The 27,397-nt window shown below is 38.2% G+C and overlaps 1 protein-coding gene across 5 annotated transcripts in view; it reads right to left on the bottom strand.

Moving 5' to 3' along the window:
• LOC113515161 (ataxin-2 homolog) overlaps positions 1-27,397 on the bottom strand; it is a 59,146-nt gene that overhangs the window by 13,264 nt on the left and 18,485 nt on the right. For 4 of the 5 annotated variants that reach the window (XM_052895855.1, XM_052895856.1, XM_031908721.2 and 1 more), the window contains exons 3-15: positions 19,786-19,966; positions 16,737-16,986; positions 14,860-15,046; positions 13,667-13,954; positions 12,841-13,061; positions 11,390-11,507; positions 10,732-10,815; positions 9,500-9,580; positions 8,380-8,496; positions 6,752-7,017; positions 5,935-6,085; positions 5,447-5,518; positions 4,008-4,085 (exon numbers count right to left, since the gene is read on the bottom strand). In XM_052895855.1, the coding sequence (XP_052751815.1) occupies positions 4,008-4,085; positions 5,447-5,518; positions 5,935-6,085; positions 6,752-7,017; positions 8,380-8,496; positions 9,500-9,580; positions 10,732-10,815; positions 11,390-11,507; positions 12,841-13,061; positions 13,667-13,954; positions 14,860-15,046; positions 16,737-16,986; positions 19,786-19,966 (2,094 nt within the window). The remainder of the gene's footprint in view (positions 1-4,007; positions 4,086-5,446; positions 5,519-5,934; positions 6,086-6,751; positions 7,018-8,379; positions 8,497-9,499; positions 9,581-10,731; positions 10,816-11,389; positions 11,508-12,840; positions 13,062-13,666; positions 13,955-14,859; positions 15,047-16,736; positions 16,987-19,785; positions 19,967-27,397) is intronic. The other variant, XM_031908720.2, reaches the window with a different exon arrangement.

Genomic DNA, 27,397 nt, shown 5'->3' with positions numbered 1-27,397 from the left:
TTTGAAATAGCGTTTTGAGCAGATGACACCGACCATAGACATTAATGTAACACTGCCATATTTCCGCTTTTGAGGCATAATTTTTTTACCTACTCATTGCCAAATAGTATAAAAAAAACATTATCTCGTTATAGTGTGCAGTCGATAAATAAAGACACGATCATTATTGTGTGTAAAAAACTGACACAATTTGTATGATGTACATTTTCTCTCATGTCAATTATTATTCGCGGTTTAATCAAGATAGCCGTACGCAAATAAACTTTTTAGTCCACAACAAGGAATTACATAGAAGGAATGCATAAAATAAAAACTGTAAATCATATGGTTGCCTCCTTTTTTCTTATGCAAATGTAATTAGTAAAAAGAGGACGAGAGATACACTATCAGTTGCTATTTTTCACAATTCATAGCAGGCTAGAGTGTATAGACAATGTTAGATATATCAAATGAATGAATGAATGAATGAGTATACTTTATTTGCATTATACAATATAGGAAATAAACAAGACAATTTACAAACATAACGATACAATTGTATAAGTACAGTAAGGCGGTCTTATTGCTGAGAGCAATCTTTTCAAGACAACCTTAAGGTAATGGACTAATTGTTGTACAAGTAGGTATAATAGTGCTTTATAATTAAAAAAAGCATCTTTTGCAAATTAAAAATATATAAAAATTATATACATATATACATACATATACACATACATATATATACATACACATACACACGCATACATATACATACACATACATATATACATACACACATACATATACCTATCAATCAAACAAAATTATATAATCCCATGCATATATGTCAAATATGTACCCAATACTAAGATACATATTAATAATTATAGGCACAAGGAAAACAAACTATCATAAAATAAATAATTATATAAATACATAAATAAAGAATGCCAATTTTTTAAATGAAGAAAAATCAAATAGAGAAAAGATAATCTTTCACTTGTCGTTTGAAAGAATCAATGGATTTTGTACTTCTAATAACAACAGGCAATGAATTCCATAACCTAATGCTAGAAACAGTGAAGGAATTGTGATAAAATTTAGTGGAATGAGAAGGTGTCATAAGGGAAAGGTTTTCGGAAGAACGTAATGTTAAAGTATGGGTAGAGGAGATGAATTTAAAACGTTCTTTAAGATAGGCAGGTGCACCAGGGTTAAAAAGAATATTATGTAACAAAGAGAGGGTATGTAAATCTCTTCGCCGGCGTATGGGAAGCCACTTAAGCTGAGAGCGATAGTGCGATACATGATCAAATTTGCGCAGACCAAAAACAAATCGTATGCAGAGGTTTTGAAGTATCATCAAATATTTGTTAATAACAAATTTTACATTACTAGATTATATATTCGACACAGTTTATGTAGAAAGTATGCAAGCAGGTTGTATCTGAATTTGGTAGGGTTATACGGCCGTTTAACATTTTCTATGCACTAGCCTGCTGTGAATTGACAATTTTATCACTCCTATGTAATTCCTTGTTCTTAGAGTCATAAAGTACACAAAAAAAAAAATACATTCTCACTTTCGACGACACGTTTCGTGGACATTTCATACTGATAATATTTGAATTTAGAACTCGACATCGCAACAAGCAGTTTTTTCTCCGAAAAACGACAGTTGATCGCGAATTTTATAACGAGCTTTCTTATCTGACACTGGTATTATTATATTCTTCTTTTTTTCGCATATTCGAGATCTGCATTTGAAAATCTTTCCTTTTCGAACCTATCAGTAAATATATATATTATATAACGCATTGGCTTCGTAAACTATGACATTGTTACCGCAACCTTTAATTACGTATTCAGACTTAAAACTGTATTTACATAGTGCAACGTATTGTAAAGGGCCGGTGCAGGCAAAGACATACCTCGGGGTATTTTTGACGCGATCTCTCTTCAATTCTGAAGGTGAATGAACTTCATGGGTTAAAATAGAATAGAAATAATTCCAAAGAATGACCTCCTCAGTCCCATATATAATAGTTTGTTATATATATATATATATATATATATATATATATATATATATATATATATATATATATATATATATATATATATATATATATATATATATATCACCACTACATTTTTATGAAGTGCCTGGGGTGTGTAAATGAATATACTAAAAGAAAGGTATTGTAATAGCAGATAGGTATAGTAGGTAAATGAATTAGTTTGCGAATGCAGTGGAACAAAAAAGGCTCATACTATATCTTTTTGATCCTTCAAGCCGGATAAAATGTGCTAATACAATAGCTTAATATTTTCCAAAAATTATATGCATTGCTCGTGTACTTCAAAAAAGTACCCAGAGACAAATTTTCTCTGCCTGCACTGACCTTAACTATACTGTTATTTTTAATTATAATAAACAATTATAAATGTAAACATTACAATAATGCAAATACAATCTTTTACAATTTTATTTAGTTTCCTAATACGCATATTATGTTAACAATACCCACTACAACTTATTATTTGCTAGAATACCGTAAGTATAAAAACCTTCCCTCCTAGACAAGTAGCAAATTATTCTATCGACAGCCCAGTCATAATTATGAGTTAAAATTATTTAAGATTTTGTTCAACAAAAATATCATCGACTTCAAATGTGGTAAAACCAGGGTTATTTCGATTTAAAAACTAAAAAACTGTTTAAAAACTAAACAACGATATAATTTCAATCTGAAAATATATATTTTTAATTCAAAAGAACTTTCCAAATCGGTTTATAAATGAAGTAGTCATGAGGTAAGAAAAGTAAAAAAATACATTCGAATTGAGACCCTTCTCTTTTTAAAATCAGTTGACGAAACAGTAACATTTAGCGTCTCGTTCTTTCTCATACATACGCTAACGATATCGTATTTATACGATAGATTCGTCTGCAACTTGTCTAGGGGGGTTTATGGGGTTATTGGGGGTCAAACGCACTCAAACACTGGCAAAAATCCCTTTGCACACAATATAGCACTGCTCGACTACAGCTTTAAACAGTGTAACATTGATGTCCGTTTAAATACGTCCAGACTTATTCAACGACTATATAATTCTATTATTGATTTTACAATTCAAGTAATAAGTTCAAACAGCTGCTATGACCACAATATTAACACGTAATGGTAAATGGTAACTGTAAAATATGGCTACAATTTTCCATCGTTATATCACTTTGTCTTGATACATTATGCGTTTTTAAGGAATACAGTGTAGTCTGTCATGTAAGAGGAGTAATTTATTAACTAACAGATGAAAATGCAAAATAGCATTGATTTAGGCCAGTCTTTCCCAAAGTGGACGATAACGCCCCCTTGTGGGCGCTGCAGGCCTAAAGGGTAAAAAAACGGTTATTTCAATATTACAGACAATCCAATTTTATTTATATGTATAGATGTAATTAGGACGTCAATGTTACACTATTTAAAGGTCTCGTACAATACCGCCATCGAAACAGAACGTCGTCAGCAGTGCTGTACTTACGAGTATTATTGCGGTCACAAGTGCGAGGTGAAACTAACTCAACAATGCACACGACAGGGTGACGACTAGCTTAGATCACGTGTGAAAACAGTTGGTTATAACATTATAAAAATTCGACATAAAAAATATATATATAGTAAATTTAGAAAAAAAAAGACAACGCGCTCGCTTGTCACCACCCTTAAAACCCGCTTCACACGTCGATCCATCTTGCACAAAGCGTCCTCTCTTTTACGGGAGCAACTAGCTTTTCTCGGGTAAGAAAGATAGGACGTCATGTTAAAGACAGGTGTGTGTATTAAATATGTTATAGAATTAATATCAAATAAAAGCTACACAATTGCTCGTCACCACCCTATAAACCTGCTCCACACGACACATCTATCTTTGGTTAATGAAAACTCTATCTTTACGGGGAGGCGTGCTCTCTTTTCTAGGTGGAAAGATAGGACGTCGTGTAAAACAGATAGGTGTGTGCTCACCGCGTCTGCGCGGTCACGTTTGTCGGACACGAGGAATAGCGGCTGCGCGTACTGACGGCAATCGCATCCCATCTCCATCTGCGCCCATGGCAATCGACAGTCGATCGCATCAGTAATAGTACAGCATATATATTTATATACACTTGATCCAAAAGTTTATAATTTCGTTATTAGTTCGTAAAGTACTTATTGCATATAAAAATACTTATTAAATCAAATATTACAACAATTTAATTCTAGGATATATAAAACAATTGTCTATGGATTCTGATGGTAAGTTTCTAGAAGTTACTGTTGGTTATGTGTCGATGTTGTTGTGTTTCTTACGTGTACTGAATGTCAGTAAACTCATTTCAAGTAAGAATTTAATATCTACAATCCCCTTACGTTCTTCATCAAATTCGGCATTGTTGTTTGAAAAAATTAAAAAAAAAGCTAATGCCACAAAAAGAAAAATAACTATTTATTATTTTAATATTTTGTAAAATAAATATAATAAGTAATATATAATATATAAGTAAAACTGACAAAACTAAAACTGTAAACATGTTTCTTAACATAGTAAATTTTTTTATAAGGTACCTTTTATAATCATAACACACTTGAAGTATGCAAACATCAAGTGATAAAGTTTAAATCATATATATATATATATATATATATATATAGTAACCCCTCTTTGCTAGGTTGTTATTATTATGTAATGCCTTTCGCAATTTTTTTTTATACAACTTAGAATGGCAAACAAGCTGACGGCCCACCTGATGGAAAATGGTAACCATCGCCTATAGACATGAGCAGTACCATGGACATAACAGAGTATACTGTTTCGCCCATGATACCCCCCATGCGTTGCCATTACTAAGGAATCAGGTGTTATTCCTCTGTACCCTGTAAATTCACGCCATATCCCACCCTTCAAACCGAAACACAGCCATGCAAACACAGCTGCTTCACGGTTGAAACACGAATGGGACAGAGGTAGCCAAACAAACGACTTTTGTACAAAGTCTCCCTCTTAAATCCAGCAGATCAGCGTTCGACGTAGTAACAGTATTAAGATCGTAACGGGAGTGTACTTTGTTCACCCGTACTCACACTATAGGGTGGGAGTAAGAGTGTACAAGTAAGTGAAATCTTATCCTTTTATAATACATATTATCAGTGAATTTCAAAATATTTTGTATTCTATATTGTTACAGTGTATCTAAATCAATTATAAACATTCAATCCAACCAATAGTGTGGATATAAATATAGTGTAATCAGGTGTGTAATGTTCACTCACACTAGAACACTTGTTCACTCACACTATACACTATGAGTACAGCGTGAGTACGAGTGTGGGTGTCGTGTGAGTACATGTGTGGTGTTGTGTGGTGTTGTGCGAGTACGTGTGTGTGTTGTGTGAGTTCAGGTGTTCTGGAGTGCAGTACTTACGGGGTGTGTGTGCTGTAGGTATGCGGGCGGCTGCTGCGCTGCCACCATCGCGTACGCCGGCATCGCAGTCACCTGCAGGGGGAGGTTAACGCATATAAATTCATTGAAATATCTTCATTACTGTAGGTCTATTATAGACTCTTAATTAATTCTATGGTTATTTTAGAAATTAAATGTAGCCAAGAAAAAATCAACAAAACCATGATGTTTTTAAATTAATATATTGAAATAAAATACTTAATATTTAGGTAAAATGATTGACTATTATATTTATAGAATGACTAAATTATAACAAAAAAAAAAGGTAAATATTTATTCATCAGGTAGATAAGTATTGTATAAGTACAAGATGATACACGGAGCTTGTAGGCTCTTGCAAATATTTTGGCCTTAGAAAGGCGAACTTCTAATTCAAATTTCGAAAGAAAACACTCCATCTAGATTTTACTAGTCCACGTCAGTATATATATATTCAGCCAGCAACTCACCATATGCGGTGGCGCGGGGTGCGGCGCGGGCACGTAGCTGACGCCGGTGCCCATGACGCCCACGCCGCCCAGCCCCACGCCCACGCCCACGCCACCCACGCCCATACCGCCTACGCCCACGCCGCCCACCGGCGTCGCCGGGGTGTGCGGGCTGCATAACATTAAAATATATAAATAATTCAATAATAAGGATGAAAGGAATTATTATTAATAGGGTCTGTCAACATCATTGCTAGTAATATCCATCAGTTCGTAGGCTACGGTAACCGCTTACCATCAGGTGGGCCGTTTGCTTGTTTGCCATCTCAGTGGTATGAAAAAGAAATATCAGATCAACTTCCACACGGTTGCTCCTAGCAACTATTACGGTTAATTCTTGTGGATTGTCAGTCAAGTAGTTTTTGAGTTTTAGAAAGACTAACGAATAAATTTTTATATATATACACAGATGGTTACCACTTTCTACCTTAAGGACCATGTAAAAACATGCTGCGCCGATTTCAGATAATTGGACAAAGACAAGGCAAATAATGCAATTATTAGATTTCGTCGAGGCTGTTTCGACGCCGAAGAAACGGCTGCTCACGTAATGTTGGAATGTGAAGCTGTGGCCCATCAACGTTTAGAAATCCTTGGAACGCTGAGGTCGCTCCGTGAGGCCTGTGAAGATCCCAGGAGGCTTCTGCGCTTCTGGGCGGAGCTAGGTTGGCTGTACTAGCCACGACTCATACGCACAACGGCCCAAAATAGAGGCTAAGCGCGGAAAATAGAGTCCTATTCACATTCACATTCATGCAAATTAGAGCAAAACGCTTACCGGCTGGGGTTCGGCGTACTGGGACTCCGCGGGGTGAACGGCTTGGCGGCGGGGTTGAACTCCTTCGCGTTGGGGTTCAGCGTGGACTTCTTGAGGGTGGCGCTGACGCCTGGCGACGCGGCGGCGGGCGGTGACGCCGACTCCGGCGACGCAGACGCCGAGCCCGAGCCTGAGCCTGAGCCCGAGCCCGACGCCGAGCCGGACGCTGAGCCTGATCGCTCCGATCCGGTCGCTTCGGGCGCTGCCGGCGTCGTCGGTACTGGCGGCTGGCAAGTACACGTTATAATTAATATATTATTTATTCATACCTAGTCATTGTTAAGATCAAGGAAGTAGTCGGTGTCGTGTCGTGTCAAGAGATGAAGAGACTCGCTGAAAATCGTAGTAAGTGGCAAGAGCTCCACCGACAAGAGCGCAGCTCTTAAATAGTATAGATAGATAGATAGTCATTGTTAGAGTAGATAGATAACCTCAATGGTAAAAATATTAAATCCTTTTTTATTATTGATATTCTATTGTAGTGCGCTTGTCTACCAATAAAACTTGAAGACCGATGTCTTTTTCCTGTCATAAATTATTTTATTAAGCTTTCTCCAACATGGTAGCAGAGCGTAGTTTTATTGTATAACTAGATAACAGTTATTGTATATATATATATATATCGTACTCATATACTGACAAACTGGAAATGCAGAGAGAGAGATAGAGAAAGAAAGAGAGAGAATGAGAGAAGAGAGAGAGCGAGAAAGAGAGAGCGAGAGAGAGAGAGAGAGAGAGAAGAGAGAGAGAGAGAGTGAGAGAGAGAGAGAGAGAGAAAAGAGAAGAGACAAATCAAATATTATTTTTTTTATATTTTACCACACAATAGTTGTGGTTTGTTTCTTGTGGTTGATTCTTACTGAATTAGCCACGATGGATTAACTGATCTGCCTCATTCTCATACATATAATTTCTCACTGGTGTCCCGCTAGCGTATATCGATAGCGCGGACGGGGTTAGGGGCACTAGGTAGTTTAAGGCTGGTAAAGTAATGTAAATTGGATTCTTTTTCTGCATTAAGCCTCTTATTTCAGCCCTAAATGTGGTAACGACTGCAATTTGTTTTTATACTACAAAGGTGGTAAACAAGTATATAGCCCGTCTGATTGTAAACAGTCACTGTAACCTATGGACGCCTACAACTCTAGGGATGTCACGTGTACATGGCCGATTTTGAAGAAATCATATACACCGTTTTTGAAGAGCTCCATAAAATAATGTCTTTTCACAAAATGATTTTGCTAGACACTGGTCTAAACAGATAGAGTAAATGGCAGTGCCAATGCACTCTCTCTGTTTAGCGTAACGGTTGATTGGTGAAAAATGCCATCAGGCACTAAATCCGCCTTGTAGACATATTTTAATGTGTGCAAAAGCATAAATAAATAAGTAAATGTGTACGGAAAACCACGGAAAGGAGTACATTTCACAAGTTGAGCATTGGCGAGAGAGAGTCTCTGAACCTGCACCACGAACACATACAGAAATGTTTTGGTCCGTGCTCGTCAGTACAGTCGACTAGTGTGCGTGTGTAGTGTGTAGTGTAGTGTGGTGTAGTGTGGTGTAGTGTAGTGTAGTGCGGCGCTCACAGTGCGCGTGCGCGCGGCGGGCGAGTGCGGACGCGGCGGCCGCTGCTTGTGCGGCTCGGACACGGCGCCCGCGTTGGCCGACACCTCCGGCGGGCTGCTGGCCGGCGGCGGCTGCAGCTGCCCATCACATTTCAAAATTTAATCATTTCACCACCTCACATTTTCAGTCTACTCCACAAAAGGTTTTCGATTCAATTGTACTTTTTTCATGTTTGTTACCTCCGGAACTCAGTTATGAACCGATTTCGACAATTCCTTTATTATAAAAATAAAATATTGCAGATTGGCCTTGTTAATTTTATCAAAATCGGTTCAGTAGTTTAGTTTTTAAATAAAAATTTTTGTGGTTTTGTCATAATTGAACTTGGTTTTTTGTGGAATACAACCTTATAGTAAAAATATAAAGTATCAAAACATAACATTATAGTCCTCAGAAATAGCAACACATACGGTATATCATAGACATGAACATTCTGTGATCCTCATCATGTGATCTCATCATCATCATCATCATGTGATGTGATGATGTGATCATGTCTATAGACAACAGTTGACACTTCCCATCAAGTGGACCGCCAGAGCTTGTTAGCAATCCCAAGTATCATTAACAATTGTGCATTTGATACGCTTAGGCCAGTGCTACATTACGTCTATGTCCGATCGCATATTATCGGGGACAACACGTCGATGCATTTTAAAAATTTTCATGTATAACGTTACTGTTTCACCATGTAACTTATTGACTTTTCCTATAATAATACATATAAACCCATTTTTCAATATTTACAACTTACTATTATTTACTTGTTCACTATCCAATTGGCTAAAATATCTTTTTATATTAAGATACATACTTTGTTTTAAAGCGGTCATTTAACCTGTTCATGATAGGATTAGGTATATATGAAATGTCGATAGATTTAGTGTTAAATCATGCCCACCGGCGTACAAGCGGTCCCCAAGTAAAACATGTCGTGTGCCCACCCGTGAGCACGCGGGTCAATAACGTTGTTGCGGAGTGACCCGCCGGTGGGCATGCGCTCTAGATGTTCCTGTCTCGTTTCATCCCAAGCATACGTTCAATTGAAATTCGCTATAACGTGTAGTGCAATTTACTTACCGGCGGCGGATTGGCCGGCGGCTGCTGGGGCGGCGCAGCGGTCGACACCAACTTGAAATCTTGTCCAAAACGGCGCAACTCCTGCAGTAAACATGCGTATTAAGTCATATACTCCATTTACAGTGAAAAAGGTATTTAAAAAATATAATTGTATAGTGGCCTACTCTATATATATATATATATATATATATATATATATATATATATATATATATATATATATATATATATATATATATATTATACAAGATAGAATAGAAACGTCGCGAGCGGTCCAAGATTGCAGAGCCCAAAACCCGGACAATTTAATAAGTTTTATCAAACATAGTCAGTTAAACGATTCGGTTCGCCGGTTGATCGCGGCGTGCGGGCACAATGCGCGTCGCGAGCGGTCCAAGATTTTAAATTACGCCCCGCCCGGACGCTCCCCGGATGCCCTCTAAACTAGGACAAATCCGGAGAAACCCGGACGGATGGCAGCCTTATATAACATACATGTGATCAAAAACGTTGCATTGAGACTATCAAATTTAAACAGTATTTTCCAAAATAATATATAGACCATGTAATCTTTTGATAATGTAGCTAGCTAATGATTCAAATATTTTTTAAACACCTTGCAAATCTTTCCTCTTTATAATATTAGTGTAGGATAAGGCTTAAATTTTTCCTTCTTTTTCAAACCAAGTTTATTTGGGAAAAGGCATAGTTTCTCCACTCAAATTTTAATCTGATTTTATATAATTTACAGATCAAGTATTGTTTTGTTTTTATTGTTATATTAACTATCCACTGTTGTACATAGACCTTCTTCATTAGGGGAGTTTTGGCAATAGTTGCCACGCTTGGTAGACAGGTTGGCAATCACAGTTAGACTTCAATAATTAGGAAGTTATAATTAATTTGTTTATCGATGTAAAATTACAACATAATAAAGAGAAAACAACTGATGAGATGTGCCTTGCTGTTGTTTTTAAACATACAAGTGCCATGACGGAAGCGATGTACCAAACATAAAAATCAATAAGAGAAATACTTTTGTGCCAGTCAGTGAATTAGTTTCATACAATTTTTCCAAGAATACTTGTAATTTCCTAATGTTTTCATCAACTATACAATGAGCGGGCCCCAAAATGTGTTTCCGCGAACAAGTGAAGCAGTGTGTATGTGTAGGGTTGCGTGTACTGGTTGGTCGGTCGGTCGGTCGGTCGGTTGGTCGGTCTGTCGGTTACCTGCACGTCGTCGGCGCGGCGCGGCTCGGGCGGCGCGTGGTGGCGACCGGCCGCGCCCGCCGCAGCGGCTGCACTGCTCGGGTTCTGCAACAACGCATGTTAATCTTTACAACTGGCAACACTCGGGAGGAAATTGTTAGTAATGGCGACTGAGAATTCCATTGCTAGCAATATACCCAACCAGGTCGACCTCCTCGCGATTCTCACTGGAAACTATCATGGTTAATTCCTGATGAATTCACCATGATGGGCTAACTGGCCTGTTTTCATTCTTATCTATCACCCTTCACTGGTGCTCCGCCAGCGTATCCCGTTAGCGCAGACGGAGTTACTATACAAAAAACTGGCAACACTCGTGGTATGGTACGTGGCAACACTACGCATTATCATTGGGAAAGTTTTTGATGGATCATGAAGGAATGGTAACCCCGCCTACGCTAACGGTATACGCTGGCGGGGCACCAGTGACGGATGATAGGAGAGGATGAAAAGGCAGGTCAGTTAGCCCATTCGCCAATAGCCAACAAAAATTCAAAAACTATTGTTTTGGCATGTACTAGTGTTAATTAAGACCTCACATATCAAGTTTTATTAAATACCTCCCGTGAACAGACACGATCAAGCTACAATATTGTGATATTGGCAGTATTGTACTCACGTGGTGGTGGTGCGGCGGAAAACTTTGCCTCGGGTGTGTCCCGTTGAGTTTGCCGGCGCTCGCGCCCGCGGCCGCCGCGACGGCTGCGCCCGCGCCGCTGGCCGCATTACTGCCGCCGCTGATAATGCAAAATATAATAAAATTCATAATTTTATACCTAAAAATAAACATTAGAATGACAAGTAACTAAAAATATATGTGATACACTCAAAGCTCTGTTTGTGATGGATTTAAATCTGCGACTGTTAATTGGTTGCCTCGCTCGTTGACAGTGTCGTTCAGGCGAGTGTTGACACACGACGTGTTATCATTGTGGCATTATGTTTAGCACTATACTTACCATATGATGGGGACAGTATGGTGGTCAGTTGATTAGAATTATTTTGTTTGATTCCACTACCAATATTTCAAGATTATTCAAAATTTACCAGAGGGAGACTTTGTACAAAAGTCGTTTGCTTGAGTACTTCTGTCCTATTCGTGTTTCAAGCGTAGAGCAGTTGTGTTTGCACGGCTGTGTTTCGGTTTGAAGGGTGGACTACGGCGTGAATTAACAGGGTACAGAGGAATAACACCTGAGTCCTCAGGAATGGCAACATATGGGGGGTATAAAGGGCGAAACAGTATACTCTGTTATGTCCATGGTACTGCTCATGTCTATAGGCGACGGTTACCGCTTTCCATCAGGTGGGCCGTCAGCTTGTTTGCCATTCTAAGTTGTATAAAAACAAAAGATTGACTACTATTATTATAAGAATTCCTATAATATTCAATATTATTACATTATCGAACGACCAATGCCTGGCTCTGAGCAGTGAATTTGATTGTTGACGCTACGTTTAAAGGTGAAACACGTGTTGCAACATGTGCGTAGCCTGAATAACGGTCGGAGATTGATGGCTAATGCGGAAGGTTCAATCAAATCAAACCAAATTTTTGTTGAGGCTTTAGTACACCGGTGTGACTATGCCAGCCTCATAGGGATTGTCAAGTCAGTCTGTCAGTCCGTCAGGGACACCTTTACCCATAGATTATAATTTCTTCTAGTAATAACAATAGCCAATCCTGAACTGTTGGCAGTCCCACACTCACAAAATAATAATAGAATTGAACTAAATAATTCTAATCAACTTAATACTGATATGGATTTCTACAAATACCATATGAGCCGTTAACTGTCCATTGGTGAACATAGGCCTCCACCATAAAGGAGGGTTTTTTGCCTGTAAATGCCACGATTGACAGGCGGCTTGACAACTGCAGTTAGATCTTGGTAATATTTTAAGTTCCCTTAGTCGCCTCTTACGACACGCACGGACATTTCCGTAGAGGAACTGCAAAATAATGAATGAATGTATATACCAATGTGGTTGCAAATATTTTTGTATGTATAATTAGAGAGTAGATCTGTTGTTTTTCTAAGAGTATAGTAGAGGGAAAAATATACCGACCTGTGCGGCTGGTGGTGGGCGTGCGCGGCGTGGGCGGCGTGTGCGGCGTGTGCGTGTGCGTGGGCGTGCGTGTGCGGCGCGTGCGGCGCGTGCGGCGCGTGGTGCGCGTGCGGGAAGGGCGCGTGGTAGCCGCCCGCCTGCGCCGCGTAGCTCTTGCCGCCTGCACCGCCTGCACCGCCTGCACCGCCTGCACCGCCTGCACTAGCCGCCGCTGCGCCCACCTGTATGCATCGCAAATGCATCAAATCATTATAGGTATTACTCCAGCATTGTAAACTTTATTTATCTCTGCATTTTTTTATATATTAACTTTAAAAATTACAATACATTTAATAAACAATAATTAAAAATTTAATAATACTGTTTTTAAAATAAAAAATGCATGTATATTATTCCGAAATAAAAACATGTACAAAAACCCTTAATTATTTCAAAGCAGAACCCCAAAAAATGCCTTTATTATTGTTTTATGCAGACAAACACTTATTAATAAATTAGATAGAGAATAATGGGATGTATCAGATCCACTATTATTATATTGGAGTTATTAGCCCCAAAGTCAGTAATATACTGCCACTAGGTAGACCTAGAGGGAACCGCACAGATGTAGACATCTGTGCGGATCCCTCCTCCTGGAAATCACCTTTAATTATTGTTATACACCTATCATCTTTCACTGGTGCTCTGTCAGCGTCTACCGATAGCACAGGCGGGGTTACCATTTCATCGCCCATTAGATCACTACGCGAATCTCGTACTACGCAATGAATAAATATATGATCATGTACATTAGGCCAACACTAGCAATCGTGTACAAAGAGCTCACCGCGTCGTCCTGGCGGCGGTCGGCGGGCGGCGTGAGATGCGGACGCGGCGGACGCGGCTGGTCCTTGTCCTTGGGCGGCGCGGCGGGCGAGGCGGCGTGCGAGGCGGCGTGCGAGGCGGCGTGCGAGGCGGCGTGCGAGGCGGCGGGCGGCGCGGCGGGCGGCGACGCGGCCGGCGCGGGCGCGGCCGGCGCGGGCGACACGGCGGCCGGCGGCGGCGCCGCGTACGGCTTGCTCGAGTTCGGCGACGAGCCGCCGTTGTTGCTCACTGGCTTCACCAGTTTCCCGCCCTGGAAACGGCCGCGTTTTTATTACAACCACTTACAACATGAGGTAAACATGCAGAGCGCCATCTAGTCTAGATTCTAGAAAACATTTAGAATCCCCAAACAAAACATATAGGTCCTAACTACTTAAGGAGTAAATTCCAGTATCTTTTTGAAACCCATAATCGTAACCTTCGTTCCAATAATACTCTCCAATTATCTTTCCCCTCTCACCGTACTGGTTACGCTTCAAACTCTTTTCTCCTACATTCTTCACGACTCTGGAACGCGCTTCCTGATGCCATTAAGAGACTACCGACTAAACCGTCTTTCAAAAAAAAAACGTTCACGCTCACTTTTTATCTTTATCCGAGCAGTAAGTGCTTTATATTATTCCCAAATTCGTGTATAATATAGTATATGTCATATATGTGTAAGTATATTTGTTATTTATATATATTTATTCGTTTATATATATAATTTTAGTATGTATGTATATCAATAATCAGTAGTACCGCATTATTCTGACACTTCCCTATGGTTGACTGGGAGAGAATGCTTTTAGCATTAAGTCCGCCGTGTACACATATATGTACTAATGAATAAATAAATAAGTAGATTGATTAATATATTATGTTTAAAAAACTGACTTCAAATGTGACGAAAGCAGTTCTTTTGATTTAAAAACTACTTCCACCGATTCTAATAAAAGTTCTATGAAAGTAATCTGTTTGTCCTTTCTTAAAAAAAATCGTCTATAGACTACAGTGAATATTTACCATCAAACAAGCTGGCTGTAGGCTTGATTGTTACTTGCTTGGTATAAAAAAAAAAGATGATTTGAGACGCTAACCCTTTTAAAGTAAGCTAAGCTATTTTATGGCCACCTAATTAATAGACGTTCCTTATTAATGAGCAAAGAACAATACCTGTATATTATTATTCTTTCTCTTATTAGGTATGACGTATTTCCCGGCGGCGGAAGCGCCATCTGGCGTCCGCAACACGGCCGCGAACGCTGCCTCCTCGTCGCCGTTCTCTGCCTCGATCCGATTCTTATACGAGGGAGTATTTTCTATTTCTGCAGCTATCTCTTCAGCCTTTGCTTCTGCGTCTCTGTATATAACAATTACATTAATATTAATTAAAAAATAAAAAGAAATTTACTAAGGAGCTTTTATTACAAAAACAAGTAAAAAGTAAAAAATAAGTCAGTAAATGTGGCTATGTAGTAAGCTGTTTCTTTTTACCACAAACAGAAACAGTAGATTCAAATGTCGCAAAATAAGTAATGCTACCAACACACAAGCAAACCTTATTGAATGTAAAAAAAACTGACATAATCGCTTCCTAATTGACCATGTATAAACGTTTCCTTTGTCTATGACAATAAAAAAAAATAAAACCGCCCAGAGTTGCCCCTTTATTTTGCTTTTCTGTAACTAATTATTTATTTTGTTTGTGTACATATTTGTGTTATTCTTTATAATCTGTAACAAACTCTGAAGGGAACAACAAAGAGTTTTCATTGATTCATTCAAAGACAACTTTGAATCTCATTGTGGACTCAAAAACTACTTTGTGGGAATTGTTTAACATTAAAACCAATTTAAACAAAGATTATTTTTTTATGGCAAGTAGGAATATTAAATAAGCTGATGACTCACCTATAGTCATGAACTTGTACGAACATGAACGGCAGCATAGGCATCACAGAATACACCGTGACACCCATGGGTTACTATTTCTGAAGACTAACGTGTTACCTCTCTATACCCTGTAGTTCCACTGCGATATATTATTCTTCAAACAGGAACTAGAACTTGTCATGGGTCGTCTTATCTAAGGACTATGGTGTTATGCGTCCGTAGCTTATAATTCCACTGCTATATCCCACTCTACAACTACCTTACTCTTGGCGTGTGGTTTCGGCTTAAAATGGGAAACCCCTTCCATTCTCGTGGGGGTTGTAAGGGTCAATTAAGGAAACTCAATGATTGAGGGATGGGCAACAGTATCCTTCTTAAAATATTCCCAAACCCTAAATGCAGTTGCCAACACGCCTACCAAGTGGAAGCTGCTTTTAGGCTTTGGCGATACTGTCAAAACCTCTCAAGGGAGAAGCCTACGCTCAGCAGTGGATAGGTAACAGCTGATATGATAATCCAACCCTGCAAATGAGAACCGGATCTTGACAAGGGTCGCTATTACTGAAGACTATGGGGGGAAAGGGATTGTTAGTAATGGAGACTAAGAATTCCATTGCTAGCAATATACCCAACCAGGTCGATTCCCCCTGGAAACTATCATGGTCAATTTCTAATGAATTCATCATGATAGGCTAATGGGCCTGTTTTTATTCTCATCTATCACCCTTCACTGGTGCTCCGCCAGCATATCTCGTTAGCGCAGGCGGGGTTACCATACCATTTCCACCCATCAAAAAAAAAATAATTCCTGAATACTATGGTGTTATGCCTTTGTACCCTGTAATCCCACTACCATATTCCTTGCCCACTACCCTTCAAACACAGGAGCTTCACTGCGGGGGAAATGGATTGTTATTAACAGCATCTAACGGGCCTATTTTGCTAGAAAGGTCGACGTTCACGTGGTCAATGTGTGGAAACAATGGTTTCCAGTGGGAACTACTGGAAACCATGGTCATTAATTATATTTCTCACCTATCATCATCTCTCATTGGGTTCTCGCTAGGCTATATCAATAGCGTAAATGGGGTTACAATTTCATCCTGAAGCAAAGCTGCTTCGCTGCAGAAGCACGAGAAAGCCATTGACCAGCTCACCTATAGTCTTGGGTATCCTTTTTCTGCAACTGTACGGTATACCCGGCCAGCGAGTGGTCGTACGTGCTGTGGACGCCGTACACTTCCTCGTTCTTTCTGAACATGTCGTTCGCGTCCCAGCCGTTGGCGCGGTGGTCCAGCTCGAGGTCCTCGAGGCGAGCGTCGCCGTTGAGGGACGGCGAGTCGCCGCCGTCGCCGTCGCAGCCGTCCCACGGCTCCAGCTGCCGTTCCTCGGCAGAGCGCCCGTTGCCTACACCCGTCAAATGGTTAGTTACAATAAAAAAGAATATTAGGTAGGGACTTAAAAATAATGAAGTCTCATTATAAAGTCACAATGGGCACTATGAAAATATATATATATAATTCCGCCCGTTGGTAATTAATGCTCCTTTCCACTCAGGGTTTGTTGTAAGAGAACTTTTACAGAGTTAAGCCCGCCTGTTGTATATTTTTATTTTATATAAATTATAATAATACAATTTTTGTGTACAATATAATATAAATAAATTAATATTTCTCGAGTTTTATTAGTCACTAGTAGTTCCATGCAGTTTTCTAAAAGCATTAAGGTGTTATAATTTTAATTTTTTGTTTTTAATTAATGTGTTTATATATCAAATTTCATTCAAATCCATTCAGTCTAAAAGAGACTGAATGGATTTGACCAGAGCGATTCTTTGTCCAAAAGTCGATTGCTTGGGTACCTCTGTCCCATTCGTGTTTCTACCGTGAAGCAGTTGTGTTTGCATGGCTGTGTTTCGGTTTGAAGGGTGGGATATAGCGTGAATTTACTGGGTACAGAGGAATAACACCTGAGTCCTCAGGAATGGCAACGCATGGGGGTATCATGGGCGAAACAGTATACGCTGTTATGTCCATGGTACTGCTCATGTCTATAGGCGACGGTTACCACTTTCCATCAGGTGGGCCGTCAGCTTGTTTGCCATTCTAAGTTGTATAAAAAAATATATAAATAGTAAGCGTGTACCGAATTCCATAAAGATTAATTAAGTCGTTAAGGCGCTATAAGTCAACAAAAAAAAAAAACAAAAAAACAATTTTACTTTTATAATATCATTAAAATTTATTCCTATAATTCGCTATCTTCTTTTTATTTTCTACACAGTTCACTCGCCGTGTGTCCCGGCATAGAATGAGCCACCCATTCCTTTCCCGTGGGTGTCGTAACAGGCGACTGAGGGAGGGCAAGGGATGGACAGCAGTGTTCCTCTTAAAACATCTCTGAAAGCCTAACAGCGGTTGCTAACCCGCCTGCTGCGAGTGGCAACTACCGGCAACACTCTCCTTATGGGAAAGGATTATGTCCAGCAGTGGGTAGTTAACGCTTGAAATACTATACTAATATAAGTTACTACAATAAAGAGACTTATAATTTTGTTATTGCTTGTTCAGTTAGCACAGTATAGTGTCATCTACTTCACACAGTGACTATTTCAAATATTTCTTGATAAAGTTCACAATTGTTATCACCAGATGAGTCAACGTGTACAGTTGGATTCTTAGAATTTTAGCCTGTTAATTAATTTAAATTGTACATTTTTATTTTATTTTAAAGGGAAACATACAATACCTAAAACATATAAATAGTAAACACAGCCATAACATAAATTTGTGAAGTTTCCACAATAAACTAATCAAATAAACGAGAGCAGAAAATTAATATAAAAAGACATATATGGTACATGATAATAAAAAAAAAAACAAAATAAACATAACAATTAACAATTTAAAAATGTTTATTTCCTCTCTAATCAAAATGGACTTTGCCCGAAGTTCCTCTCTAACGTGTTTTTACATAAGTTTAGATCATCTCCGAATACGTCTAAAGAGAGGAACTGCTGATTATAATAAAAAAAAAATAAATAAAAAAAAACTCTTCGATATGACGCCTACAGCCACACCATCGGCAAGGAATCTATCCTCACACCTTAGAACCAGACTGATCACACCCAGAACAGTGCGGCTTCAGTGGAGCTTCCTCCCGCGAACACTCGGGTTGGACACTCAGGACTTTCTCTAAAGACTACAACAGCATGGGTTTCTTCAAAGAGCGTATTAAGGTTTATTAAGGGTGATGAACGCGCGTGACATCCCTGGTGTTATAGGCGTCTACAGGCTACGGTGAGCCCGTTTATCATCAGATGGGCCGTATGCTTGTTTGCCACCATAGTAGTATAAACAAAACCATGTAAGACTGTAAAGATATTTTTAGAGGTGTGTATGAAATATGGTACACTGATAAATCATGACATAATTTATAAGTGAGAAAACCTGCAGGATACAGCTAGTTCTAGAAATGATGGACTAGCTGTATTCCATGGCTTGGTTTGCGTGAATGAGTACATGAAGCATCATGTGTGCTATGTCAGGATATAAAACTACTCCTGTACAAAATATCATTCGAATACGATATAATAGGGGGAAAAGGGATTGGTAGTAATGGAGTTTGACAGCTCCATTGCTAGCAATATGCCTTATTAGGTCGACATCCACGTGGTTCCCCCTGGAAACCATCGTGAACAATTCTTGTTGAATTCGTCACGATGGGCTAACTGACCTACTTCATCCTCACCTATCATCCTTCACTGGTGCCCCGCCGGTGTATACCGATGGCGCGTGTGGAGTTACCATTCCATTATCATCCATTAAAAAAAAAATACGATATAATACAAGGTACCGGCAGAAAGTCAGCGTCCTTCGAAGGGTCCTTCGCAGCTTAATGCTGAGTTGGTTGCCTTTTCACCGTAGAGACATAAAAACACCAACCAATTTTTTGTTTCGCTTATAAATTCATGAATTTACATGCTTGTAATGGTGAATAAATAATTTATCTATCTATCAAATCAGTTTAGTAGTTTTTGACTAAAAAAGTAACAAACATGCATCCATTTTTAACGGTATGATAATCATGATGAGCATCACAATGTATTTTGTAATGCCCATGGTCTATAGGCGACGGTTACTACATTCCATCAGGAGACCCATCAGCTAGCTAGCTATTCTAAGTATCATAGAAAAGGGGTCTCACCATTAAATTTACTGGATATCGCACTATCAGTCTGAAACACATCGTGCGTGGCGTACTCCAGGTCCGAATCCTTCGCCCGGATGGAGACCACGTCTTGGGGTTTGAAGATCAATTTATCGACTACCGAATCCACTGGCACCACGCCGTCTTGATCCACGCGGTGAGCCATCTCTAACACCACCTGGAGGCAAAGATATCAAACTTCTTTATAATAACATTTTTTATTTTCTGTAATAGAACGAAAAATGAGCGCACAGTTCTCGTGACGGCATGCATTTGCCATAATATGGATCAAGTCATTAAATGACATTTTAAAGACATCATTAGAATAATTATTATTACGCAAATGAAACATTTTTAGTTCTGGTTCGTTACTGGTTTGTCACTGGTTCTTTTAATAATTTGGCTATATCAATTTGCAATTAGTAAATTGCCTATATAATCTAATTAATGCCTTTAATAATTATTTATTAATGTTTATGAAATTGTTACTCGGCTGTGCTATTTGGATTACTTATCCATTTATAGGATCATCCTACAGGATTAGGATACAGCGAAGCATTGCAATACAATACACTAGTGGATTAGGTCTAACTGTTCTTACATTTAGAGGCAACCACAGCATATTTCGTTTTTGTGAAACATTATTAATGGAATTAAATTAGTACATGTAATAAAAGAATAAATAAATTCACCGTGTAGTCCCAGTACAGAATGGACCAATCCATTCTTTCCTATGGATGTCATAAGAGGTGACAAAAGGAAGTTAATGGTAGAAGGTTGGGCGGCAGCGTCGCTCGTCAATTATCACCAAAGTCTAAACGCGATTGCCAAACCGCTTGCCAAGGGTGATAATTATTGGCAAAACCCCCTAATAAGGAGAGACCTATGTTCAGCAGTAGACTATAAACGTCAATATGATGATGATGATGATTAAATGAATAAAGTAGTATAGTTTAAAAATAAAATTAACAACTGCTGAAAATTAATATTAAAATATTACAAATTAATTCAAGTTATAAATGATATATAATGGCGATGTACATCAAGTTTTTAATTTGGACATAAACATAGAGTGACTGTCATAGTGAATATCAAGTTTAGGCTTGGTTTTTACAATACCAATATATGATTACCGTGGCCGGGTAACAGTGGTGAATAATAGGCAAGGATAAAAGTCGAGTTAGTTCATGGTGAAGGATTCACTGTGAAATAATGACGATAGTTTCCAAAATAACTGCGTGTAGGTTACCTGACCACCACTAGCAAACCCTTTCCATTTAAAGTTTCAATAGAATAGTAAGCAGAAAAAAAAATTACAATAAATAGATAACATTGAGAAAACAATGGGCGACCTTTGGATGGACAGAAGCAATTGTGAACACTTTGGTCAGAGGCATGATACAGTTAATGATGTACATACATAAATAAACATATTTACTATCTCATACATATATAAAACAGATATCTAAGAATGAGAAGTTAAACTAGAGACGTATTACAAATACAACAACTTGTTCGCATAAAAGTTTTCTTTTGTTTTAAAACTTGGCAGACATAGATTTATTTTCTTATTTTCAGGGGAGGCAATAGGCAAACGAACTTCAGTTGAAGGTCAGAACGAAAGTCCAATTGATGGGAAGTATTTTTTAATGGAAGATAATGGAAGGGTAATCCTATCTCACCTGGACTATCGGTTTACGATGGTGGAGCACCGTGAAGAATAATAAGGGTGAAAGCAGATCAAGGTGGTCCTCCACGAGGTTTCTCTTGGAAATCATCGTGATTGGTTTATTATTGAATTCGTCACGATGGGGTAACTGACCAGTCTTTTCATCCTCACCTATCACCCCTCACTGGCACCCCGCCAGCGTATACCGTTAGCGGAAGCAGGGTCACAAAAACAAATCCTATTCCACCTGGGCTATCGGTATACGGTGGCGGGATACCGTGAGATGTGATAAGAATGAAAGCAGGTCAAGGTGGCGCATAATGACGAAGTCAAATGGAATTAACAATGTTTCCAGAAGCGATACAGTGCAACACAATCTGATAATATACCCTACCCTATTGTTAGCGATAAAACGGGACCAACTTCTAATTCTCGATTACTAAAAGAACTATGATTAGTACCCTCCCCCCCCCCCCCCTCTCCCACCATTCTGGATCATTTACACACCCACATTTGGATCATTTAAAAAAAATACTACCACTCTCTTCGCGAATTGGAGGGCAAGTCAATCCGTCGTCCTGCAATCCACGTCTGAGGACCTCGTGTACAACGAAACTGGCCTAGAAGCCCTTAACACCACAGGACGCGACCGTCGCACGAGTATTAAAAATACACTATCGGATCATTGCACGACGAACATTTCCATGTTTTTATTTAGACAGAATACATATTAAACAAATTTGTGTTATTTAATTATGTTTGTTTTTGTAAATATATATGTAAACATATAAATTACGTTTACTATGACTAAACATATTTCGACTTTTATCTTGTTACCACACAAGTGCACTATGAGATAGCGACAAATTATATATACAACAACGGTCTATTTAAACTTAATCTACATCTACACTAATATTACAAAGAGGAAAGATTTGTATTTTTGTGTGTATGTTTGTAATGAATAAACTCAAAAACTACTTTGTCGATTTCAAAAATTCTTTCACCATTAGAAAGCTACATTTATCCTGAGTAACATATTTATTGTTAGAAAAGATTAGGGATCCTTACTAAAACTTTAGTAACGTAACTCAAGGTGTAAAAAAATGCTGTAAAATATCTTCGCGTCGCGTGCGCTGCGGAAACTATTGGTGATGGAACAAAAGTATGTTCTACAATATTGAAGAAAATATCAATAACTACAAAAAACTGGGGGGAAGGGATTATTAGTAATGGGCTTTGACAGTACTATTGCTAGCAATATACCATATATACTAATGGCCTACTTATTGGATTATTAACTATTGCGTTCTATGATTTATGGTATTTTTTTTTAATGGATGATAATGGAATGGTAATCCCGCCCGCGCTATCGGTATACACCGGCGGGGCACCAGTGAAGGATATAGGGTGAGAATGAAGCAGGTCAATTAGCACATCGTGACGAATTCACTTGGAATTCAGCACGATGGGGGGCGGGGTTACCATTCCATTATCATCCATTAAAATGACACTGCAATAGCTAAAAATAGATTTATGGGAGGTTTGAAGTTTTTTTTTTTTTATAAATAGGAGGAAATAGGTATTATTTAATATAAGAAATAAATAAATAAATAAAACGTTCAAGTACTTCAAGTAAGTCATATTATTACGCAAGTGTTAAAAAACCTAGCAGTTAACATAACACTTGTTGGTGACTGGTGATTCCTTATCACAATTTCTCGTGAAGTACTTCAAGTTATCTAATTTATGACGTTTCATATTTTTTGTTTCTACATTGGATTTTTTTTTATGTGTGAAAATGGTATGGTAACCCCGCCTGCGCTAACGGGATACGCTGGCGAAGCACCAGTGAAGGGTGATAGATGAGAATGAAAACAGGCCAGTTAGCCCATCATGATGAATTCATCAGAAATTAACCATGATAGTTTCCAGGGAGAACCGCGAGGAGGTCGACCTGGTTGGGTATATTGCTAGCAATAGGATTCTTAGTCTCCATTACTAACAATCCCTTTCCCCCCTCTACATTGCAATTGAAATGTTAACTTGAGATTACATTTTATGCCCACATCACAATTTCTGGAACAGCAGTTACGTAAAACAGATGTGAATGGTAAAGTAGAATGAGGAGCTTGACAGTTTCCCAATTCGCTCCTCACCTTAACCTCATCGCCGTCCCTCCTGGAAACTATCATGTTGAATTCCAGGTGCATTCATCACGATGGAGACTTTGTACAAAAGTCGATTGCTTGGGTACCTCTGTCCCATTCGTGTTTCAACCGTAAAGCAGCTGTGTTTGCATGGCTGGTTTTGCATTGCATGTTGGTATATCTTTCTTTAGTCAAAATATAGAAGTATTATTATTAAAACGATCATGTACTGTTATTCGGCTTTGCCTAACTTATAAGCGTGTAGGATGGGTGTATAATTATAAAAAAAAAATCGCATAAAATCAATAGGTAACTATAAATATCGGCGAGACAAAGGTGAACCTGTTAATGAACTCGTCGAGTTATGGCGTCAAATTCTTCGAAGTTTATGCCAAATTTTATTGCTTATGCCATATTGTTGGGAGTCGATTAGTGATGTGCCGAGTCCACCTTTTTTGGTATATACAATCGAGTATTTTGATATTTGTTAAAACATAATCGAATCCTAAATCGAGTACATGTTTCGGTATTCGAGTATATCATTACACTCAAGTAATTTTCCTATTTTTTTTGAGGGATGATAATGAAATGGTAACCCCGCCTGCGCTAACGGTATACACTGGCAGGGCATCAGTGAGATGACAGGTTTTTTTTTTATACAACTTAGAATGGCAAACAAGCTGACGGCCCACCTGATGGAAAGTGGTAACCGTCGCCTATAGACATGATCAGTACCATGGACATAACAGAGTATACTGTTTCGCCCATGATACCCCCAATGCGTTGCCATTCCTGAGGACTCAGGTGTTATTCCTCCGTACCCAGTAAATTCACGCCATATCCCACCCTTCAAACCGAAACACAGCCATGCAAACACAACTGCTTCATGGTAGAAACACGAATGGGACAGAGGTACCCAAGCAATCGACTTTTGTACAAAGTCTCCATCGTGATGAATGCACCTGGAATTCAACATGATAGTTTCCAGGAGGGACGGCGTTGAGGTTAAGGTGAGGACCGAATTGGGAAACTGTCAAGCTCCTTAAGTTGGTAAACATAAATAAAATGGTGCAATTAATATATAAGAAGCTACAATAAATACACGACTTGTATCACATCATCGAAGTACTCGTAATTTGCGCCTGTTGACAAATGGCAAACGAATTTATCGATAGACACGTTATCGCTAGCGAGTCCGCGAGGTAGAATAAAATGACAATGTGCGCTGACTTCTTTTTTCACACGTTCAACAAGGCACAATCGTTTGTTTATTTACTAGGCTGTATCGAGTCAGCTAAATTCGATACATCACTACAGTCAATACAGGTTACGTTGGCTAAACAAAGATCACGTGTCGGCAAACATCAACTTTATTTATATAGCATTATGATTTAAATTAATCTGTTTTGGTATTGTTATTCGTACGGGTCCCTAGAACTGATTTTTTTTTATGGGTGAAAATGGTATGGTAACCCCGCCTGCGCTAACGGGATAACGCTGACAGAGCCCCAGTGAAGGGTGATAGATGAGAATGAAAACAGGCCAGTTAGCCCATCATGATGAATTCATCAGGAATTAACCACGATAGTTTCCAGGGGAAACCGCGAGGAGGTCAATCTGGTTGGGTATATTGCTAGCAATGAGGTTCTCAGTCTCCATCACTAGCAATCCCTTTCCCCCCTCGTAGAACTGATTGTGTCTAATAGAAATATTTAACTTTATTTCTATATAAATAAAAATTTGAGATTGGCTGAGTCGGTTTGCTTGTTTTTTTTTTGAGCAGAATAGAACATTCTCGTTACTACTTCTTTTGTGCATGTATAACTCGATATCTTCTCAAATTGCGAATTAAATTTAAATTTCCAATATCAAATAGTCTTTATTTAAATATACTTCTTTTCAAGCACTTTTAAATCGTAATTTTTTTTAATCTATTGTAGGGTTCGGAAGGTTGTTATCTGTTGAGAAGTCCCCAGAGGGAGACTTTGTACAAAAGTCGATTGCTTGGGTACCTCTGTCCCATTCGAGTTTCGCTCATGATACCCCTATGCGTTGCCATTCCTGAAGCTTCAGGTGTTGTTCCTTTGTACCCTGTAAATTGACTGTTATATCCCACCCTTCAACCGAAACACGACCATGCAAACAACTGTTTCACGGTTGAAACACGAATGTTAGTTAGGATAAATATACCATTTATTCAAATCCTTTCAGTCGTTTAAGCGTAATTAAATAACAAACATCCAAACATACAAAATGTCTTACAAGCTTTCATATTTATAATACAGGATGTCCACATATTGAATTCTTTAAATCAAAACAAGTAATAAAGTAGGCAGTAGTTCATCATATGTATGTATGTATTTTTATATGTAGGTATTAAAATATATGTTAATTTTATGAATGTTTGTATGTATGTAATTACCATATTATACTAATACATAAATAACTTTGTTTCTTTAAACCGCCATCGAGTATTTCTGCACATCCTAAATGGTGGAGAATGCCTGTAGCATTAATTTCGCCTTTTGTACCACATTTTATTGGTGAATAAAGTTTAAATAAATAAATCTTTTTTCTTTCTCCTCTATCCAAAATTTGTCCGGTAGAGATTGCTTTAGCGATAAGACCTCCTTTTGTACTTCATAAGTGTAATATATATTTATATTTTATTATTCTCTAAGTGATGCAATAAAGAGTATATAAATAAAAAAAAATTGATGTTTGAGATTTGAAAATTAAGAGGGCAAGCCTCCACCAAGATCCAAACCCGGAGCACAGCTGTCAAGCAGTCGTACACGACATCCGCAATGCCGGAAGTGACGCTGCGTTTATTGATTTGCCCCAGTTTCCCGTGTACCTACGTGCACAGAGCGCCGAAAACCTTTAATGCACGCCGACAGTGGAAAAGCGTTGCGTATTTGTTCTTATTTCACCGGATTATAGGTTACACACGATTTATATATATATATATATATATATATATATATATTCTTTATCGCACTTGAACAAAATATACAGCGATTAGTTTAACAACTTGTTAGCAATGGCGGGCTTATCTCTAAAAGAGATCTCTTCCAGCCAACCCAATGCAGTTAGAAAGAAAATATTTTTTGTGACGCTTAAAATAAATCTATGTACATACATCGAAGATATAAGTAGGCACTGGTTTTTTAATAGATGATAATGGATTTTCAAAATAATTGAAAAATTTGCAAAATATACTATTAATTACTTAAAAAGTAATCTATTAGCGAATTAATACGTTAATTACGTAATAATATTGTTCTCCAGCTGTCAATGAAAATTTGGATTTAATTGACAAAAGTTTTTATTTAATTAATTATTTATTTATTAAAACTTTTGCGATGAAAAAGCTTTTACAGGTAAATCATATTGTGTATTTAAGAATATGTGTAAATAACGCGAAAATTTAAAAATTTAATACACTTATAAAGTGTAAACGGCGGACTTAACACCATGTGTTTATAAATATACTGGTTATTTTTAATTATGTCGCTGTATATTAATTTTATTAAATTTAAATGAAAACGTCGTCTGTTGACGTGATGTACTATGTTTTTTTTTTTTGTTACTATTAATTTGTTTTCTATTTTCTTGTTTTATAAAAACTTATTTAAAGAGGCAACGAGCATGCGGTTCACCTGACGGTATGTGACTACCACCGCCCATGATTACCCGCAACACCAGAGACATTGCAGGTGTGCTGTCTGTCTTTCAAAAAGGAATTCTATTTTCTTGAAGGTTACGATGTCGTATCGGTTTGGAAATG

Source organism: Galleria mellonella, unplaced genomic scaffold (genome assembly GCF_026898425.1).
Source record: "Galleria mellonella isolate WM207_F2 unplaced genomic scaffold, CSIRO_AGI_GalMel_v1 utg312, whole genome shotgun sequence".
Taxonomy (NCBI): Eukaryota; Metazoa; Arthropoda; class Insecta; order Lepidoptera; family Pyralidae; genus Galleria; species Galleria mellonella.
The sequence above is the reverse complement of the archived record's forward strand: the minus strand, read 5'-3'. Positions and strand labels throughout refer to the sequence as shown.